Source organism: Pteropus vampyrus, unplaced genomic scaffold, assembly GCF_000151845.1.
Source record: "Pteropus vampyrus isolate Shadow unplaced genomic scaffold, Pvam_2.0 Scaffold244, whole genome shotgun sequence".
In the NCBI taxonomy this organism is placed as follows: domain Eukaryota; kingdom Metazoa; phylum Chordata; class Mammalia; order Chiroptera; family Pteropodidae; genus Pteropus; species Pteropus vampyrus.
In genome coordinates, this window is record NW_011889025.1 from 1,072,996 (window position 1) to 1,091,717 (window position 18,722).

At 47.2% G+C, this 18,722-nt stretch overlaps 1 protein-coding gene across 7 annotated transcripts in view; it reads left to right on the forward strand.

Moving 5' to 3' along the window:
* The window catches only part of TMEM164 (transmembrane protein 164), a 187,979-nt gene that overhangs the window by 164,314 nt on the left and 4,943 nt on the right, over positions 1-18,722 (forward strand). For 5 of the 7 annotated variants that reach the window (XM_023520004.1, XM_011374331.2, XM_011374334.2 and 2 more), the window contains 2 exons: positions 6,572-6,672; positions 8,380-8,588. In XM_023520004.1, the coding sequence (XP_023375772.1) occupies positions 6,572-6,672; positions 8,380-8,586 (308 nt within the window). In that variant the 3' untranslated portion in view covers positions 8,587-8,588. Of the gene's footprint in view, positions 1-6,571; positions 6,673-8,379; positions 8,589-14,046; positions 18,705-18,722 lie in introns of those variants that run through there. The other 2 variants (XM_011374332.2, XM_011374335.2) reach the window with 2 other exon arrangements.

Genomic DNA, 18,722 nt, shown 5'->3' on the forward strand with positions numbered 1-18,722 from the left:
TAGCCATATGTGGTTTATTGAGCACTTGAAATGTGGTGAGACTGAGGAGTGAAACTTGTCATTTTAATTGTGATTAGTTTCAATGTAAATTTTCACATGTGGCTAGTGGCAACCTTTAATCTTATCTTCTTCTAGATCATCTTCCTTTTGGCAACTATTTCTGTTTCCCGGGCTCTGTCCTTGGTTCCTTAATTTCATTCTGTGGACTCTTTCTCCTTGATCCTATCCATACTCCAAGCTCTGTTTCCAGGCCACCTACTTCTCCTGAATGCTAGACCTAGGCATCCACAGCCTATTGGAGATGTCTGCTTGGATATCATAATTGACATTCAGTGTCAGCATGCTCCAACCTGAACTCGTCTCTCTACTCAGTCAACTCCTTTCAGTTACTGAAGTCATAGAACTGGGACTCACCACCTTAAATGTCTCCTTCATGTCACATTGCCAAGTCATCTATATCTCTGCAGCAGAATCTGAACCGATCTTCAATCTTGTCCTTCTCCAATCCATCGTCCACACTGCTGCCACAGTAGTAGTCGAAGCATAACTTGACCTTGCATTCCCCTGTTTAAAGCCTCTTAATGGCTTCTCATTGTGTATAGGATAAAGGCTAAGTTCCCTGGCATGGCAATCAAAGCACTTCATGACCCGAACCCACGCTTTTATCTCGTCAGCTTCATCTCCTGACACGTGTCCCTCCTACTTTATGCTCCAGGAATACAGAACTGTTTGTGATTACATGCAAACAGCATGCTGTTTCATGCCTCCACACTTTTTCTCAGGCTGTACCCACTGCACAGAATGTCCTTTCCTTCCATCAAGCTCTTACCCCAAGTCCTTGTTTTTCAAAACCCACCTGAATTGTTATCTTCTCCAGCTACCTTTCCTTGGTGTCCCCATTATTTAACTGGGCTTACCTTATTGCACCATCTCATTCATTGTTCAGTCGTAAGCTGCAGGGTTATTCTCAAGGGCAGGAGCTATCTTTGCTTCCTTACCCCCACTGCCTAGCATGCAGTACGATGCCCAGAGTGCAGTCAGTCAATATTGAATGAATGGGTAACATGTAGAAGTAAATGAATTGAAGGTAGCAGGAGGAAGATTGGAGAAAGGGATGCCACCGTGCCCGGTTTCATTTCCTTGGTGTAAGACCTTCCTGGATGGAATTAAGAGAGAAAGGGCCCTTGGGAGGCCACTCTGGGGATAGGTCTTTGCTGCTGATGGCGCAATCGACTTCCTTCCCAGCCCTCATAAAGCTTCTTTCTGGCTTAAATTGATTTCAGAAAAAGTTATTATCTAGCCTTCCTCCCCCCGTCCCCCCGCCACACACACACCTTTAGAGCTGAAATGCTTCTATCCTCCTGGGATAGAAGATGCTAGCAGAAAATGTCACATTTTTTTCCTTAAGTAGAAAAAAAGTTTTACATGTTTAATTTTTCTGAAAGTGCTTAAGTTTTTATTTTCCTTTAGAAGAAAACTGGTTTTTCACTGGTATTATCCCAAGGGCCACATGCAGGTATATAGAGAAAAGAATGATGTGCGTTTGCCTATAATTTGCATATATCTATATAGACTGGGTCATCTATTCTCAGGGTCCTTTCTTTTTTTTTTCCTTTATTTTTGATTATCTTTGCAATGAAAAGAACCAATAAAAGTAAAAAGACAGTGGAGACCACAAGGTCCCCTTCTTAGAGAAGATCACCTCTTAAAAGATTTTATTTTCTAGCCTTTTATAAGATGCCTGTGGTTGGCATGGTAAAATGAGCAGCTGCCATCTGTGTGCCAAGCTAGCTGCTGTATTTACTTTTCCATATCTTATTCCATTCAGCAACCCCGAGAAATAGATGTTACCTCCAGTCTACATATGGGAAAACGAGCTTAGAGGGGCAACACATGGTCACCCCTATAGTCAGTGGCAGAGGCTGTATTTAAACTCAAGGCTGTCTGACCCAAAGCCTTTGTTTTAAACCACTAAGCTGTATTTTCCATCAACGTCATACTGTTTGGTATTCTTTTACACTTGCCATTACTAGCCAGGGACTTAGTTTGTCTGGTTATCATTTGAATTGCCGTGGACTGTTGCACAACATCGAAGTTCCAGAATTTACTTATCTCCGCGTTTGGTTTGTTTCCATTTCTCAATATTTTAGGCAGTACAGGTATAAATTATCTTTGTGCAAATAAGGGGGGATTGTTGGTTTTTTTAGGTATTTGATGGTAGTCCTCCATGTAGGATTGTTGAGCCAAAGGGTTATAGTTTTATGATTCTTCAGAAAGTCTGTGCCCTTCATTTACCCATGCAGCAATAACTTTTTGAGTGCCTACTGCGTACCGGGTACTAGAAGTGAAGAGGTAATTCAGGAACAACACCTCCCTCAGGGAACTAAGAGTCTGGAGTAGGATGTATGATGCCACACAGATGGAATGGTACAAAAATGGGGGTTTGGGCGAGTTGGTAGTGAGAGCACTGAGAAACGTGACCCCTGGCAGTATCTGAGTATTCTTTTTCCTCCATATCACAGGGCAGGGCAGAGAGGAGCACAATGAGAGCAGGGCTGCCCAGTGGTTGAGGCCTTGTCCCAGCTTTCCCCAGGTCTGTGGCTAAGCTGCCTCCTAGCTGAGGATACTTCCTCCTCTATCCCTTTCCTGCTGCCACCACCTGGCCCACGGGGCCTGTCACTACTCTCCAGCCGTACTAGGGGGAGCCAAGCAGAGGCTGGAGGGAAGGGACACCTGGGGAAAATGTCTGAAGGCTTGAGGACTGGCACGAAATGCAGCTTCAGCACCTGTTGGTCCTCAAGGTCAGCTCTTCTTCCCCTTTATATCCCCAGCAGCCAGGGTGATAACACGGTGCCCAGTTCTCACTCCTTCAGCAGACAGAAATGTGCACAAAGTGTAAGCGTATAGCTCAGTGAACACAGAAATGAGTTCCACATGGTTATCGACCCCTAGGCGCTCTGATCTAGACGGGTAGACAGACGAGGAAGGAGACAGTACAACTTGGTGTGATGGCAATCTAGGCAAGTGGCAAAAGGTACATTGAACAATGAGTCCCCTGGCAGTGTTTGAGAGCCTGGTGCTCTGCTGTTGTATCTTTGGCTGTGGCACTGCTCGTCTCCCAGCCTTCGTTTCTCCGTATATAAAATGGAGGGATGATTCTGATGCCCTCAAAGGGCCTTCTGACTCAGATATACTGTGAGCCTGCCTCTTGTTCGGGGAGCAAGGCTGAGCTGCTCCCCCAGAAGACCCACTTGGCTTCAGTCACCCCATGTCACTCTTCTTTTCCCCTCCACACTCCACCCCCATCCCCACCGCACCCCATGGTGTTTCTTGGTGTTCTGCCTCCAGCCTTCTTCCTCTTTCGCTCTACATATGCTCTTATAACTTTGGTTACTATTATGTGCTGATGACTCCTATATCTGGATGTTCAGTTCCATCCTCTTCACTGAGTTCGCGACTCATATACAAGCATACCTCACTTTATTTTGCTTCTCAGATATTGCGTTTTCAACCACATTGAGGCAAGACCCTCCACCAGCAAAATGATAACTCACTCAAGGCTCAGATGATGGTTAGCATTTTTTAGCAGTAAAATGTTTTTAAATTAAGGTATGAATGTTATCTCTTTATATATAATGCACACTTAGTAGACCACAGTATAATGTAAATGTAACTTTCATATGCACCGGGAAACCAAAACAGTTGTGCAACTCTCTTTACTGCGGTGGTCTGGAACTGAACATGCAATATCTCCGAGGTGTGCCTGTAATAATAAAAATAATTAGCATTCGTTAAATTCCAGATATGGCACTATAATAATTACTTAAATTAGCTCATCTATCCAACAGCCTTTGTGAAGTAGACAGCAGCATCTCACTTTATAGACGAGTGACCCGAGCTCGAATTACTGAGGCTTACTCAAGGCCCTGGAGTTAATAAGTGACAAGAGCCAGCATTTGAAAATCTACGTCTGCCAGGCTCTAGTGCCCATCACACCATATTTTGCAGAATGCATCCAGCCACATGAGAGGCATTTCCACTTGGCGATTCCACAGACACCTCAATTTCAACATCTAAAATTGGCCTCATCGTTTGTTAATTGGCACTATCAACCCAGTGATGCCCAAGCTAGAACCCTGGGAGTCTTCCTCGCCCTTTCCCCTAACATCCAATCTTCTACCACGTCCTGGTGATTTTTCCTCCACTTTTTCCAGCTCCACTGCTATTATCTTCAAAGGCCATCCATCCTCTTCCCTCTTTGGGTTTCTGAAGCAGTCTCCTTGCCTCAGCTCCCACTGCTCCGGTCCATCCCCCATACACTGGTGGGCCAGTATGATTTTTCTCAAGCACACATCTGATCACATCACTTTTCTCCTTCAAACCTTCTACTGCTTTCTGTGGCTCTGCAGCAGAGCTCAAAGCTGGCCACCCGTGGGCTGAAATCCATCCAAGAAGACATGTTTTGTTTGGTCTGTTGAGCATTCTTAAAACATTTTGAATTATTTGCCAACATTTAAAAATCAGGAAATTCCATATAAAAATTCATATTTCTGGCTTCTCTTGCAAAAGTGAAAAAAACTAGCAACTCTGGGCCCACATCCCTACAGGGCAATGATTGGATGAAGCTGAGTGGTGGTTGCCTTCTTCAGAAAGGGCATGGACTTTCCAGTTGGCTAATCTCCAGCATCCCTAATGTGTCTTTGTCCCTGGTCACTCCCTGCTCTCAGTTACCTGCCTGAAACTTGAGGCGTTTGGATTCATGACCCTGCAGCACAGGATGGAAGCCAAAGCCCTCAGCCTGGCCCCTAAGGTGCTATGTGGCCTAGCTACGAGTGGACCAGCTCTGCCAACCTCTTCAGTCTTATTTCGGCTAACTACCTCATCACACCCTCCTTTGTGGCCCCAAATCTTACCATCATCCTCTGAATCGCCTCGCTCCCACTCATGTCTGCCTAAGTTCAGGCTGGTGCTCTGGCGTGCCTAGGCCCTTTCTTAAGTCTGATTTGTCCTTCAGAAGTCCTTGTCCCCACTATGAAGAAGCAGTCCTGTTCCTACACCTTCTCCCCTAAGCTGAGGTCTGTTCTCCCATCATAAGCGGCACAGACCTTGGTCATCACACCCATCATACTGGTTTCTAATTGTTAACTGGTTTGTGTTCGTCACACGCCAGACTGTGAGTCTGAGACTGCAGAGAGCCTGTCTTCATTATATTCTTATCTTCAAATCTTGGCACAAGGCTTAGAATATAATAGGTGCCTAATAACTGGTGAATGAATGGATGAATCAGTGAAAAAACTGCCTTGGGAAAATAATCTAGGATGTAATGTTGCCACATACTTGCTTTGGGTGGAGATTCCAGGTTCCTTTCATTCTGGAGCACCCCGCTCCAAGTCTCCATTCAGAGCGATACCCACAACATCCTATACGCCATATTCCTGCTCTGCAAGCTCTGGAATGCATCTAAGCCTACTAGGATGGTGGTTCTTATTGACGAGAGAGAGAAAAATATCATTTTCGCTGTTCCAGGAGGAGGGAGTTATCTAACAGTTGGGGAATGGCACAGTCATTTGATGTGGCGCATTCTTTAGTTATTTGAATAATAATAGTTTTGTAATGATATCTAGCATGCGCTGCACACTTACATTGTACCAGATCCTATTCTAAGAGCTCTCAATATATTATGTCCTTTACCCCTCACAACAACTTTAAGAAGTAGGTAGGACTACTATAATGGAGATAACTCCTCTCTAAAAACAAGCCAACTGAGATTCGGGGACTTTAAACACCATTTCCAGGGTCACACAGCCAGTAAGTGGTAGAATGCAGATTGGAAACCAAATCTGGCATCAAAGTTAACATTCTCAACCACCATGCCATACTTCCTCAATGACATTTCTCTCCTGAAACATGAGGGGATGATTAAAATAAATGAGGAAATGAAGGATATACAATTATATATACAGTAAAACCCCAATTAGTAATGTAAAAAGGAAGAAAAGAGACTCTTAAGGCATAGAGACAAGAACCATGGAGACACACCCATGAGTTAGCAGTGGTTACATTTGGGTAATAGAGTACTGGGGATGTTTTTCTTCTTTTCCTCCATTTTGTTTCTACTTTTTAGCATTTCATAAATTTCTTTTAATGAGCATGTATTATTGTTTTAAAAATATAAATTTTAATGACGTATCTTATTTAACTATGTTAAATATTTCAACATGTAATTGTATAAAAATTTAAGATATATTTTTACATTCTTCTTTCATATGCAAAATCAGTTTTTATTTTGCAGTTAAATTTTAGTCACATCTTATTTTATTTCTATTACAATAAAGAAAACTCCTTTCTTCGTAATGACCCCAGCATTACGCGGCAGAACAGAGATTGGGAAGGGGTTGATTGGAGTACCCAGCTAATTAGTAGGGCAGTCTCTTAGGTAGCTGTCACTGAGTAGCGACGGGGGGTAATCAGCAGGCCGCAACTGTGGCCTCAGCACCTGCATCCTCATGGGGCGAAGGACGAGAAGTGGGTCACCAACTCTGCTATCTCACCGTCTCCCCTTTTCCTCCAGGTGCTTACACCCCAGAGCCCCTCAGCAGTTTCCGGTGGGCCCTTCTCTCAACTGGCCTCATGTTCTTTTATCACTTCAGCATCTTGCAGATCCTGGGCCTGGTAAGTCTAGTTCTCTCCCCTTCTCTCCCCTCTGTTTGGAGTTCTCCATTAATCTTTGATAATCCTGGTTAGTGCTGGTGTATCATTTTGCTTTGAAAATATAAGATGCCAAAGGCCAAGATGTCAGATTGTTGTGTCTGGATTGCTGATTTATGATCTACAGCCTTGGCCTTGCTAAAGAGTTTTCTGAATCCTTCAGTAATGACTGTTTCTTTCATCCATGAGGAGGCAAGGATGCCTTTCACTCATGGCCACTTGGATTAGGAACAGTGAGCTACAACTGGAAAGCGGTCTGCTGTGGACCCTACGAGGAGGCAGGACCCTAACCCTCACTCTGGGTCTATGTAGGCTTCTGACCTCAGGTCCATTCTGGGCCTACTCCCAGGCCCTGAGCTGTGTGGCCAGTGGAAGTGCCGTGTTGAGGGAAGTGGCATTTTGGGGTGTTCAGACCTGCCTGGAGTGAGGTTAATGGCTGGACTCAGTAGTAGAGTTATTCGGAGCCCAAGATCGCTGAGTACATGGTGGCAAAGTGAATAGGAAGAGCTCAGGGCTGTGGCTGGGGGGTCAGGACACCCAAGTTCAAGTCTTGGTTCTGCTATTGCTGTGGGTGAGTCACCACATCCTTGAGGGCAGAGAGCTCTCCACCCCTCTGTGACGTGGTACAAAACCCCCAACCTCCCCAACAGGTGGTGAGGACTTGTCTTTAACATGAATGGGCTTGAAGGGCATTGGAAGGCAGGTGCTGTAGCCGTCTTTAGGGCAGGAGTGGCATGTCTGGTTTTGTGTACTAGTACCATTAATGGAGCATTAGCCATGTGGAGCCTTGTGAGACCTTGCAGGCCTAGGGCATGTAACCAATGTCATCAGTGCCTTTGTGGAAGCAGTCACCTTCTCTTCCCCACCCCGGTGTATTGTTCTTCTCTGGTTTACCTTGAGGGGGGTGCGGGTGGTTTGAGCTCTTTGCTGAAAGTGTGCATGCTTCCTTCACAGTAGAGATGAAACAGTATGACCTTCGCACCCTTATTTTCACTGCTATCTACTGGGTCTCCTTGATTCCAGAGGAGTCAGTGTCCTCATGTCACCATATATACCATGCTCAGTCCCATCTCCGGGCCTGGCTCAAGTCACACCTCCTACAAGGAAGGCTTTGCTTAGTCCATTCCTTGCTGTGACCCTCATCTATTCTTCATGAGTCAATTCAGGTGCCACTTTCCTCATGAAATCTTTCCTGGAAACTCAGCCCCCATTCTGTATACTCCGCAGATGTCCTGGTGGGGAAGACCCTGTGAGCACTGTCTGGTCTGAGGTCAGACGTGGTAAAACTGATCATCTCGACTTGATTGGTTGCCAGTTATGTGGAGGCAGGGACCATGCTGCTGACTGCTCTTTTCTCCCATAACACCTCTCTGGGGACTAGGCACATAGTAGATGCTTAGGAACAGCAGCAGACTCTGGGCCCAACCCAGAAGACAAGACAGAGCAAAACCAAAAAGCTTTTCCACTGGACGACCTTCCCCATCACCTCCAGAGGGTTCTAGCCTTGATGCACTCATAAAACCTAAGGGAGAGAAATCTCATTATGAACAGGTAGGGATTTGTCAATCCCTACTTGTCTAGTCCCCCATTAGGTAGAGATGGCTGAACTGGCAGAAGCCAGAGAAAGCCTAAGGATGGTGAACGCTCACTCTACCTCCCTTGTCCCTGCAGGTCACCGAAGTGAATTTGAACAACATGCTGTGTCCGGCCATCTCAGACCCATTCTACGGCCCCTGGTATCGCATCTGGGCCTCGGGACACCAGACTCTCATGACCATGACCCACGGGAAGCTGGTCATCCTGTTCTCATACATGATTGGGCCCTTGTGTAAATATCTGCTGGATTTGCTCCGGCTTCCAGCCAAGAAAATAGACTGAAGGTGCTTTTTTTTTTTTTTTTAATTTTTAATTTTTTTTTTTTTATTTCTCCCTGAGGAAACAAGTCTTGACTTGACCTGGAGAACACACAGTTCTTAATGAAATCATGGGAGAGGGCAGTAGAGTGTTTGGTGTGTTTCTTTTTTCTTCCTCTCTGTTCCTTTCTTCCACAACTCTTCCTTCCCCAGCTCTTCCTCTTAGGATGTCTCCTGGAACCTGGGGTGTAGTGGCGAGGGCTGGATATGTCCTCCTTCACTTTGCTCTTTCTCCCTGCTCCCAGTGGCCTTACATGGGGAGATGGTAGTCAGTAGTTTTCACTCCGCTTGTTGGTACTTTAACAACAACTGGTTGAGGAGAAAAGGAACAACGAGCAGTAGTTCTTTTGGCATCGAAGTGCTAAGATTGGCTGTGTTTCATTTCTCCACTGCCAGGGACCTCCAGGCTTATGCTGGGGTCCCCTTTTGTCTCTAGCATAGCCCCCACCGTAAGGGGACCGAGGCCTTGTTTCTATACCAGCAGCAAGTTAAGAGCCAAGGGATTTCCCAGATGATGGCCAAAATAGAACCGACCAGATTCTTCACACTGGTGTCCCATGACTCAGAGCAAACAGCCACTCCCTCCAGGAGGCTGCCTGTGGTGGGAGGTGGGGCACTAACCAACCCAAGGGCTAGATTCCATTGAGGGGGGATGGATAGCTGCTGCAATAGCAAATCCAAAGTGAACAAGGTTAAAATGTCCACAACTACTACTAGGCAGGACCCTGGGTATTTCCGCCTGTGAGAGCTGCAGTTGAACCTATATCCTAGTCAAAAGTAAACGCAGAAGTTAATCAGCAGAAGTAGTAACCTGAGAAAAAAATGACTTGAATTGTATGTTCCATTTCAGTTTATTGTTGATAGTAAATGCCATTTTAATCTTGAGTGCCCCAAAATGTTCTTTCTCTTTTAAAGGCAGCTTCAGGAAAGGATGAGCTAGAGCTGAGTTTTTGTTTCATTCTGTTTTTTACTTTTTGTTTGTTCGCTCATTTGTTTTTTGGCTGGTTGCGTTTGGAGAATCCTTGCATCAGGACCTGTCTATGGAGGGGCTCTTGTCAATGCATTTTGTGGTTTTTTAACAGGATATGTTAGCATCCTGGGTTTGGGAAGATACAGATCCTGCTGGTGTTCCCTAGGGCCAGATGTCATCACTGTAGCCAGACTCAGTGCTGAATTGTTTAGCGTGGGGGACATCACATGCTTCCCACACTGCCCACCCCCCAAACCTCCCCCAACCAGTTGGTGGAGGTTCAGGTGCTCCTGAAGGAAGACCTTTTGTTCAAAGAGTTGAGCTCAGTCATACATGGATCTCAAGAAGGGAGACTGGGCTTTTGCCGACTCCTTGTTAGCTCATAGTAAGCACAGATTTGGTTAAAAACAGATTCGCTTAAGAACAGAAAAGATGGTTCAGTGACTTCCTCTGGCGGGCCTCCCCTTCCCTCTCCCACTTTAGGCAACCCAGTTGCCCTGAGCCAATTCTAGTACTTAAGGTATTACTGTATTAGATGTATATTGAGCTTCGGTGACTCAGCAGTCATGATTTTAGCAAATGGACCTACAGGAAGCAGCAGAATGCAGGAGAGTCTTTCTGAGTAGGCTGAGGCCCAGGGAACCAACCTTGGAACTGCCCCTTTGCAGAGGCCTGCCAACATCGAGGGGATTAATCACCAGGATGTAGGGATGTGTTTTTAATCCTCATGAGCTCCTCATGACATATAACCTTCATTTTTTTTTTTTTTGCCATCTTCGAGGGTTTGGCCAAGTTTTTCTTGGTGCCTCTCACCCTAAGGTTGCCCTCCAGAAGAGGCACCTCCCGAGTGGCTGGATTTGCTCTGCTTGCCATCATACTGCTGCATGTAGGATGGGCTGATGAGGACATGTGTAAGGCCTCGGTGCCCATCGGCCTCTTCACAAAAGGAAGGGTTGGAAAGAGGTCATCAGTGAAGTCCCTGGGGGCCTGTCCTATCCCCTACCACAACACAGAGTCCTTGTAGACAGATGATCCGTGCCTCAGCTGGGGGCCAGCAGCCTCGGTGGGGAAGATGCTCAGCTTTAGAGTGTCACAATGGCATAGCGACTCTACAGGTGCTCTCTTTTTCCCTGTCTGTGTGGCATGGCACCAGTTGCCAGTTGGACTGAGCCTTCCCTGCATTGGCATGCCTCTGAAAGCTTGTGTTTGCCCTGGCTACAGCTCAGTGCCCCATTCTGGCTGGCATTTTCTGCTGCTTGGAAGGAAGAAGAAAGGGAAAACCATGTGCCTAGCCAGGCCAGGCCAGAGACAGATATACCTGTCAGAGGGAAGGGTAAGTGAAGGGGACAAACAGGGGTTCTGGGGGCCAGGTTGGCTCAGAAACATGTAAGTAGAAAGAACAGAGAGTGAGCTTAATCCAGAGGCTCCACAGGGGTCATGGCCTATATTTGGGTGTTAGGGAGCAGTGTGCATGTGAATTGGTCTGTACCTCACTCTTACCTTGGGACAAGCCCATGCAGAAATGTAGCCTGGCTAGCACCATGGCAGTCTTCCTTGGAGGGTGACACCCACCCCAGCAGGCCCGGGCTTCCCAGCTCCTCCTGAGGGCTTTCCTTGGCCAAGTTTCCATATGCCATTCGCCAGAGTGTGGGTGCTTAGTGTGTGTCTGAGAGTGTAGAAGTGGACAGTTTATTCGGAAATAGCCTCAGGAAGGGAAAGGAGTGCTCCCTCAAGCCTCCAGGTAGCCTTGGTCAAGAATCTGGGCCAACGAGAACAGTCTGTTCAGCTACCCAACTTGCGGCATCAGCTCAGAATAGCAGAAAGAAGGTCACGCCTGCTTGCAGTCTCAGTATTTGCTTTCGTACACCAAAGATGATCTGGCCCATCTTCTTCCCAGAGATCCGGTGGTGTGTACCTCTGTCAGCTTGTGAGGAAGGCACAAACTCTGTCTCCCCAAGTCAGTATTCTCTCTTTCTCCTTAGACTTCTAAGCGTTCACAGAAGCTGCTTGCAAGGTGGTCAGGATAAGTGTGTGTGTGTGTGTGTGGAGGCGGGGGGGGGGCGTGGGGAGTGTCAGTGCACTTTACCGTCCAGTACCTCAAGTCTAGCTATCAGATCATCCCTTTTGCTACAGCCTCGGCCAGGGCTTTACTATTTGTGCTTGTTGATAATTCAGTGTTTTGGGGAGCAGACACAGCTCCCCACAGATAACAAGTTGTCAGCAGGTCTCCGTACACTGGCTTTGGGGCTGGGCGGCACCTTGGGAGTGAGTTCGGTGGCTCAGAGGGTGGCAGCAGGACCTTCCTCCCGCTGCCTCAGCCAAACAGATTTCCCTGGATCTATAGATGTCGGTCCAGAGTCATCTGTCCTCTTTGGAAGACTGAAGGGGACGTGTGGGAAGAGAAAAGAAGGAATGACACTGCAGGACAAGATGCACATGCAGTGTTGGTTTTGATAAATCCACACCAGTCATAAGGGGACAGTTCCCACAGTCCCTTGAGTGCTCCTTGGCAAGGCCCCGGACTGAGAAGGGGCCTCCCTGTGGCATGCCTGGCTCTGCCCTGCCCTCTGGGAGGTGGGTAGAATTTATGATAGGGACTGAGCCTTCCTCTTTGGTATATAGATTGAGCCAATTCGTGCTCAGGAAAACATAGTAGTTTGTTGTTGCTCTTATCTGTGACATTTTTGTATAGTGGTTTGCTACTCGGCGGCATGAAACAATAGTCATTTCGGGCAAAGCCGTTGTTTTGGAAACTTTCTTTCGGTGTCAATTTTGTATTATATTTTAAAGAAGTCTTCGTTTATGTTGATGTTATTGCAGTCAGGAGAATAAGATAATCCGATATGTGATTATTTCTGCCAGGAAATTGGCAAATGCCTCTGTCCCTCTTACCACCCCTCCCTATCTTTCCTCATTCCCAAGGCGGGATTGCTATGCACTGGGCAGACCCATCCCTTTCACCCCTTCCCTCCAGTGGCTCCCTTTAGGACCGGGCTTTGTAATCCCCCTAAACGGCAACAGGGAGAATATTTTTGCTAAGCTGGTTCTTGGGTGCTCTGTGCCCCACCGGGTCTGCTCACCTCTTGGAGCATTTTGTAATGTGTTTTTCCTGTTTTCGAAAACCTTTTGTTTGTACCAGAATGGTTTCTCAGTCATCTCTGGAAATAAATGGTCGTTAATTTGTATACTTAGCATTCTGAATTTTAGTCTTAGGTGTTTCTGTTGAAGATCCCTGAATGAAAAGGAACCCTCACCATGGGTCTTACTATTACAATGTTTTCTTCATTTACTGTTATTAAAAGATTTATGAGAACCCAGGAGTCCTGGCCCTTGTTTCCCAGAACTCTCCATTTGAAACACAGACAAAAGGGGCCGTTGGTCTCCCATGCCCTGGAGGGGCCCACCAAAGGGCAGCTGGTGCTCTCAGCACAGCTTCGTCATGTGGCTGGAAGTGTGTCTTGAATTCCCATGTGCTGCCTGCTTCCTCCAGGGATGCCAGGGATCCAGCGGGCCTTTTGCTCTTAGCAGGGATTGTCTGCTGGGGACCTGTGCTGGGCTTGTTGGGCCCACGGTACACGAGGCCAGGCCGGATGACTGAGCTAGAGAAGGCAACTTTGAAACCAAACGTGTTCAGGCCCACTCATCCCAAGCTCCCTAAGGAGTGGCTCTGTGCCAGAAGTGTTCAACGCGCCTGTGTCCAGCACAGGTCAGATTGTCCTACGGGGAGGAGTGAACAAGATAACCCTGTACTTTGGGAATAGTCAGGCATGTTTTTCCAAGGCTACCCACTGAGCAGCCCATGGCGACTGTGATTAGCCCAGCCTGTGTTTCTAGCAGACAGAGGCCCTCCTTGGTGTTTTGCTGGTGCTGCCGCTTCTAGAGGGACACAGCTAGCCAAAGTGTCCCCTAGTGCTGGCCCTCACCGGCCAGTAGTTGGGCACCCAGGTTCTCCACGACACAGAGCTCTGCGATTCTGGGCCACAGATCCACCAGCTAGGGCAAGCCATTTGTTCTCCTGCCATCCCAGATTCTTTATTTGCAAAGCAATAGCTACAGCTGTGTACCAGGTACAGTGCTAAATCCCTCCACATACAGCGCCTCCTGTGATCCCCATAAAAGCTGACTGGTAATGCTGTCACCACCTGACAGGCAGAAACTGAGAAAACTGAGGTTCAGAGCCAATAAATGGAGGAGCTGGGATGCAAAGTCAGTTGGTTAGACTACAAAGCCCTTGTACTTTACACTCACCTCTAGACTCCATGGCCTGTCTGGGCTTCTGAGGTTACTGGGCAGACCTTGCCCAGGAGAGAAACAGGAAGAGAGCTAGGCAGTGATGTGGAAGGCATGAGAGAGGAAGGTGAGACCCATGGACTGCATGACACAGACAAGTCATGGTCATGTTTTGTTTTGTTTTGTTTTGTTTTGTTTTGTTTTGTTTTTTTCTGCCGCCTACAGGCCTGACACTACTGAGCCTCAGAGCAGAACTGAAAGGCATAGGACAGGGACACAGGGCCATGCTAGAACTGGCCCAGGAGGAAGGACGGAAAGAGGCTGCTGGAAAGAGAGGAAGAAAATTGGGCCCATAACTTTTCAGACGGAGCTAAACATCAATGACCTAGGCCATGGCCTCCTCTCCCCTGAGCTAGTGCTTCTCCCTTTGTCTCTGCTCCAGTGGGTCCCCATACTGCAGGCAATGATCTTTCAGATGCAGTTCTGACTGCATCAATTCCCTGGTCCCTACAAACATCTGGGCTTTATCTCCTCACCCCCAGGCCCCCAAGAACCACACAGCAGGAGAGACCCTTTACTCCAGGTGTATCTTACTCCAGTTGTTCATGTCATGTCATTTCCCTCTTCTTTGCCCTTCTCTTTGTGCTCCCCACTCTCCTTTCCAGGCCCAAGGCCTCAGCTCAAGTGTCAGTTCCTGTGCAGTTTTCCCTGAACCCCAGTTGACATTAGGTCCCTCTCCACTTGACTCCCACAGCTACTGGTGCTCACTCTTGGGCAGCCATTTGCCCCCTATTGTGTAATTCCTTAAGGCTTTTTCTCCCTCTGTAGACAATGAGCTCCTCGAGGGCAGGGTGGGGTCTGATCTATCCTCCAGGCACAAGACCTGCTCCATAGAAGGTGCTCAGTGAACATTTATCTTATCTTGGAGTGCTACAAAATGGTGGGTTGCACCATTGTTACCTGAGAGAAAATCCTTGGCCACATAGCTACTGAGTTATCCCATGTGGGCAGTTTGCCTTTATTTGCCCAGGCATCTCAAGCTTTAGCCACTGGGCCTCCTTGCCGAGGGGCCTATCCTGCTTCTCTACAGGGTTCTCCGCAGCTGGGAGCCGGCCTACAGGCCTGACACTATGGATGAGGAGGTGGTGCTGGGAGGGAAGAGAACTGAGACGGTATCCTTTCCCCCCTGACTCTTCTCCAGACCTCTGGGCAGGGGGTAAGCAAAGGCATATAACTGCTTTTCCATATCTTTGGCTAATCTCTACCAGGTTCATCTCCACCAGTGTCACCCCTCCATTCCCCAGAGCACACAGAGTTGGTGTTTGCATGGCAAAAGCGCCACCAGCCCATGAATGTGTCACCTACCCCTTGGAGAGGGACAGGGAGCAGCTTGGGATGGTTATGACCTGATCCTCCAGTGAGTTTTTCCCTTGTCCTGGTTTGTCAAGTCCAGTGGAGGAGCAGAGATACACAGATGCCAGTCTGACAAATGCAGTGGCTTTTTCAAAGGATACGTGGTTTGCTAACGTTGGCAAAAGGCAAGGCTGGCCTAGTCCAAAGTCAAGAACTCTCTTACTGCCTGTACCCACCCTTCTCCCAGTCAGCATTTGCCCAGCATCTAGGTTACATATCTGGGATGTCTGAGCGGTTTGGCAAAGGGCTTTAAGTATCTCCCAGGGAGGCAGTAGAGAAGGCAGCTCCTGTTGCTAACGGACGACCCAAAGGGCTTTGCCCTCCACAGGAATTCCTAACTTCTGTGCAGCTCTTTCTGCATCTCAGCCAGCCAGTAGCCTCGGCATCTCACAACAACAAAGCAGGTCTTAGCAAGGAGGGTGGATGCTTCCTTGACATATCTCTGATAGGTGACAAGGCCCGTGGCATAGCCGCATAGGTGTTCTTTCCAATGATCCACTCCCAGCTGCATCTCTGCTCCAACCACCAGTTTGTGTCTCTTCTGCCTCTCCCGGCTCCATCCAAGGGACCTGCAGAAGTGATGCCTGCTTTTGCTGTCCCTTCAAAACTGTGCCTTCCCCTTTTCCGATTCCCGGGAGTCCCAATCCCTTTGCTATTATCTTTTTAGAAAAACCCTGGGCTCTCAAGGATTCTGAGAATGGAGGGGCCTTCTTGTGGGCTCCAGGATATACCCTCAGATTTCTGGAATGTTGGAGCTGACAAGATACCACTAATACAGAGGCTCATAAAGTTCCCTGCAGATTAGAATCACCTGGGGAGCTTTAAAAATAGTTTCAATGTCCAGGCCTCACCCCAGCTCGTAATTCAAAGACAACTTTTGTTTTGTTTTTAGTTTAAGTTTCTAGGTTGGGAGTCATCTTTCTGACTGACCACCTACACTAGTACCTTTTTGAAATGAAAATTTTAAGATATAATGAAAGGTATAAAGAGCAACACCTAAATCCAGCTTAAGAGAAAGGATATTACCAATATAGTTGAAGCACCCTTCCGCCAGAGGTTTGGAAATCGTTCCTCATAGCTTCAAGGGGCCACCTGAGAGGAAGAATGGGTGAGGACAATGTGGCTGTGGTTCTGGCCTTTCCCCTTTCTTTACCCAGAACAAAATCAATTTTATTCTGTTTTGTACATTGAGAGTCTGAATAATTTCATTGGAAAAAATGCTTTAAAAGCCACTTATATACACCCTTACCAGTTCTGTCTCTCCACCTTCTCCTAGATAGTGGTCATCAAGTAGTCGAAAAGCATGGTGGCAGGACTCAGCAGATGGGTCCTGGGGCCCATAGTCCCAGTTTTCCATTCTCCTCTTAAATTCTGGGTGCCCTTGGCCAAGTCATACCTCTCTGAACTCCAAAGCAGCTGTGAGACATCCAGTGAGATAAACGGGTGTGAGTGGGCTTTCTAACCTATAAAGTCCCATCCGGTGCAAGGGACTCCTATTTCCAGACGCTGTGGTTATTGTGCTTGTTCTCAGAGCCCAGAGGTTAGTTGGAGTTTTGACACACCCACCCACTGTGCGTTAATGTGCCCTGTGTGGTTGGGGTGTGGGGACTAGGCGACACTTTACTTTTAAGGAATTATTCTGTATTTCATAAAACTTTTTTTTTTTTTTTTTACATTTTAACGTTTCTAAATGTGGGATGCATTGAACAAGCAGTGGTATGACGTAGTTTAATCAGCAACTTTTCTTTTTTCCACAGTACATAAAGTAGTAGACATTTTATAATCTGAAGCCTCTTAGAGTTGCTGAAATGTCATAATTGTTAACTTTGTTTCCTCTTCCTTTTCCCCATGAGAGTCACCTACCTGGTAGAGAAACCCCCTTTGAAAAAACTTATAAACAAACTTATGGCAGATAGCCTCATTTTAACACTTCATCCTCTTTCTTTCCTGACAGCATCTATCCAGGCCAGGCAAGCTTTCTGCTTCCTGAGCAGAGGGGCACGCACTTTGTTGAGTTCTCTCAGGGGCAGATGGTTAGTGGGACATGAGAGGGAGGAGGCAGAGTGCACCTGCATAAGGAAGCCCACCATGCCAACTACAATGGAGGGAAGGAGAGTAAGAGTGTTGGGGAGGGAGCCAGGCAAGCCATCTCTAACAGCTCTGGTTTCTTTATATCGCAATCACATCCTGGCCAGACAGCTCAGCCTGCTTCCCTAGGGAACTCCCAGGGCTAGTCATTGCCAGAGGGGACATGGGAAGGGAGTGGGGGAAAGGAGCCCAGCCTGACCTGAACACCCTGGGTTGACACGAGTGGCTGTCTGGCCCACACAAAGGAAGACAGTAATTTCCCACCTCTTCCGACAAGGTGGAATAAGGGTCAGGTAGTAGGCCTTTTAAGGAAAGCAGCATCTTGGCCTAAGGGTAGCCTAAGCCATGGACATTGACGGCTTTTGGAAATTACCAGCAACTTTCCCTCAGTCCTGGCTGCCACTCTAATTAAGCTTGGCCCTCGTAGCCTTTACTCCAAGCTCGTCCAGAAGGTGAAGGAGTGTCTGCAGTGAGATCCAGAGAGATACTTGGGCACAGGAAGCAGTTTTTGGACATTCTCCCCCACGCCGCCCCCAAGAGCTTAGTAAGACATGATCAGCCCGGATTACAGCTGCCCTCATGTAACTGGGTTAAAAGTATTGGCCTACTTAGGCTCCTCCTGCAGTGGCCTCCTTCAAAGCTGATGAGGCCGATTAGGGGGCTATTTCTGAGCCCAAGGCATGTACCCAGAAGCTTAGTGGCAGTCTTCCTGTGACAAGATAGACAGTAACTCAGTCTGGACAGCTAAGGGCGGAGTCTGCTGCCCTGAGAGCAATGCTGTCAGACCTCATGTGTCTTTATGAAAGAGTCAAGTAACATATTTCTCTGGATTTGGAACTTTAAAAATTAAACCAACCAATGAGTTTTCAGGGAAAGACCTTGTCCTATGTCTTTCCCATCTCTAGCCCTACAGAGAGATGGCAGATGGTCAAAATGAAGTCTTCGGTGACAATCACTAGCCTCCACTGAGTAGATTCTGTGCATTTGAGGGAGACTGTTATATAACCTCTCCGAGCCGCAGTTTGCTCATCTATAAAATGGCAATAATAGGAGCACCTACTTCACAGAGCTAATGTGAGGATTGAAAAGGCACTCAGCACAGTGCTTGACACATTTTAAGCACTGTTGACATAAAAGTTAGATGCCGCTACTACTACCATTACTACCACCACTGCCACCACCATTGTCACCATCATCTTCATCCTATCAAGACAGTAGAGTAAATGATAAAAAACTCAGTCTCTGGAACCTGACAAACTTGGTTTGAATCCTGGCTCTACCACTTTGTACCTAGGCGGCCTTCAATAACTGGCAACCTCTTTGAACTTGATTCTTATTCTATAAAATGGGAAATTAATAAAACTGTTGAAAAGTATATAATATGGTCCTTAGCTCACACA